This window comes from Hyaena hyaena, unplaced genomic scaffold (assembly GCF_003009895.1).
Source record: "Hyaena hyaena isolate Hyena2069 unplaced genomic scaffold, ASM300989v1 scaffold_233, whole genome shotgun sequence".
Classification (NCBI taxonomy): domain Eukaryota; kingdom Metazoa; phylum Chordata; class Mammalia; order Carnivora; family Hyaenidae; genus Hyaena; species Hyaena hyaena.
The window spans coordinates 2,213,571-2,216,474 of NW_024080866.1; the positions used below are offsets into that span (position 1 = coordinate 2,213,571).

The following is a 2,904-nucleotide window of genomic DNA, read 5'->3' on the forward strand; positions in this document are numbered from 1 at the left end:
TAGTCCTACTCCCCTCCCACAATGTTGGGGGTGGGGCTGAAAGTTACAACCCTCTCATCACTTGGGTCTTTCAGGTGACCAGTTCCATCCTTAGGCTGCATGTCCCCACCCTAAGTCACCTCATTAGCATACATACAGGTGTGATCTAAAATTCAGACTCCTTATAAATAACAGAAGACACTCCTATCACTTAGGAAACTCCAAGGGTCTTAGATGCTCTGTACCTGCACAAAAACCTGAGGACAAAGACCAAATATATTTATTATATCACAATATTTAATACCTATATATATATATTTTAATTGTTCCAGAAGAGAGAAGAGTATTGCACGCACAAGTCCCACCCTGGTCTCCGCCAACTCCTAGGCACCTTCCTGATTGCTGTGTCCTAGAAATGATTTTTAGCCTGTGTCAGTCACACAGAGGCCCTGTCCAGATGGTGTCCAGGCCTCCAAGCCTGGGTGGTCTGATGCCTGGAGGGTAGTCGTTGGTCCCCGAGGTGGGGTGGGGGGTGGAGTGCCTGGGTCGCATAGGATGTCCTCATACAGGCTTAGAACTGGGCCCGAGGACCGTCCTTGAGCCCCAGTCTGCTCCAGCAGGGCTCTGAGCAAGCCCACAGTGAGAGGGGGCTCTGTCCCAGGCTTAGGGAATGGGGTGGGAGGCTCCAACTCATCTGGGAGGTGTGTCCGTAGTAGAAGCAGGAGCTCAGCCGGAGCTAGGTCTGGTGGGCATAGGCGGCGAAGGAGGGGGAGGTAAGCATCAAGTCGGCGGTGCCGGGCAAATTCGGCCAGCAGCAGTTTGAAGATCTCGCTTCGAAGCAGGGGGCTGGAGGGGCCGAGGGCCAGCCCTGCCTCCAGAGCCCGCTCCCACTGCTCCTTCCGCACCAGCTGCCCCACAGCTTGGAGCACGGCTTTGGGCCGCCCACTGCCCAAGAGCAGCTCCAGCTCCAGTGCCTCAGACCTGGTCCCCTCCTCGCCCAGTACTGCCAGGGCTCGGCGATACAGGGGCAGCCCTGGGCCCCCTGCCCCCCAGCCTGGCCCACCCTGCTGCTGTGCCAACTCCACAAAGGGTGGCAGCCATTGCGGCTCCAGCCGGCAGAGGCACTGGCACAGGAGTTCAAAGAGGGGCAGTATCCCATTGGGGGGTTCCTTTCCAGCTGAAGTACCCCCTAGTACCTTCTTCCACACATCAGGGGGAGCATGGGACTTCAGCCTGCCATTCCCATCTGGCTGGAGCTGCAGGGCCCTGAGGATGGCACCCCAGGCTGCTGTAGGAAGGGCTTGGAAAACAGTGTTGAGCTGGACCAGCTGGTCCCCCATCAACTCGGTCCTCAGCAAGCGTGCCACTTCGTGCTCTGCCAGCTCAGTCCAGCCGGCCTCCTCCTCATCCCCAGCGACCAGGTGGGCTTTGAGCTGATCTAAGGCCCGGTAATCTCGAAGCTCAGTCCTCAGTGTGGTCAAGAGTGTGGATGGGGACACATGGCCCTGGAGAATGGAGGCCAGGGCCTGAGGCGCCCGGAAGGTGCTGTTGTGTCTCAGTTCCTCTGGGGTGAGCTGGGTGCCCCGTAGGCTCCGCCTCTGGTAGTACTCGCAGGCCTCCTCAAACACCAGGTCTTCAGCTGAAGGCACCTCAAGGCCCTGTGGCGCTTCCCAGCCTACTCGAAACAGACCCAAGGCTGAAAGCAAACGAAGACCCCCTCGGGTCTCCAGCTCTTCCTCATCCTCCATGCCAGGAGCTGGGGGTGCCAGTAAATGTACTCGGTCTGTACTTAGGACCTTTCTTTCCAGCAGCTGCCCGCTGCCCATGTCCAGCAGTTCCAAAGTGGAGCCCAGCACACAGGCCAGAGTACCATGAAATGTTCCCAGTGCTGCAGACCCTGCCAGGCCTACAGGTGCCTCCTGCAGCATGCCCACAGTCCGCGTACCACCATGGGTCTGCACCAGGCTCACGGTGCCTCTGAAGTCAAGCAATAGCAGGCCCTGGGGAGTTGGGGCCCAGGTATGTACAGTCAATGGGTTCGTGGGGGAGAGCAGCCCAGGAAGGCCTCGGAGCAGTGTCCGGAAGTCCCATGTGTCCCCTCGTCCGGGATTCAGGTTCTTACTGTGGGAGAGGCCAAGACATGGGGCAGCCACCATCACCTTGCCCTTGCCTGGGCTCCAGATGAGTAGAATATGACCCACACCAGGCCAGGTGGCGGCAGTGGGTACCAGGAAGAGGTCCTTGCGGGAGGCCAGCAGCCCGAAAGAGGGGCAGTGGCGCAGCAGGACATGTGTGCGGCCCAGGTTGGTGCCGGCCTCTCCGCTGGGCTCCAGGGTTCGGACGCACACGCAATGGCTGAAAGCAGCAGGCGGCCCCAGATGGCCCTCCGCGCCAGCCTGACGCTCCTCGCACCACACCAGGCGGCCTCGGAGCGCCGCCACGGCCACCACGCGGGCTCCACCGGCTGGACACAGCTCGGTACTCCGCAGCAGCCGCCAGCCAGGCCCCACCCCCGCGCCCCACACCTCGGCTAGGCCACTCTCCCACACCAGGACCAGCGCGGGTCGCGCCGGCCACGGCAGGAAGAAGGCGTCTAGCGGTGAGGGGTGGCCAGCGGGCCAGGCACGCTCCAGCTCCGCGTCGGAGCCACGCACCGCCACCAGTAGCTGAGGGCACGGCGCCCCCGGGGGTCGCAGGAGCAGCAGGTGGCGGCCGTCTGGGCTGCAGCGGACTTTTACGGCTGGATCCGCGGCCAGTAACTCCCGGAGCCGGGCCGCGCCGCTAAAGTGGCTGAGATCCGAAAGCAGGCGCAGAGTCCCCATACGCTTCATGGTGCCGCCGATGCCGGGGCACGCACGGGCCTGGCCGCCCCGTGGGGCGAGACTCGGCGCTCGGTCAGGGTTCCCGGAGAAGAGCCGGGCTGAG

At 62.1% G+C, this 2,904-nt stretch overlaps 1 protein-coding gene across 1 annotated transcript; it reads right to left on the reverse strand.

The window, feature by feature from the left end:
• Window positions 1-220: 220 nt before the first annotated feature.
• Window positions 221-2,904, reverse strand: HPS6 (HPS6 biogenesis of lysosomal organelles complex 2 subunit 3). The gene has a single exon (XM_039243903.1). It carries the CDS (start codon window positions 2,808-2,810, stop codon window positions 402-404), a length of 2,409 nt encoding a protein of 802 aa, XP_039099834.1. The 5' UTR covers window positions 2,811-2,904; the 3' UTR covers window positions 221-401.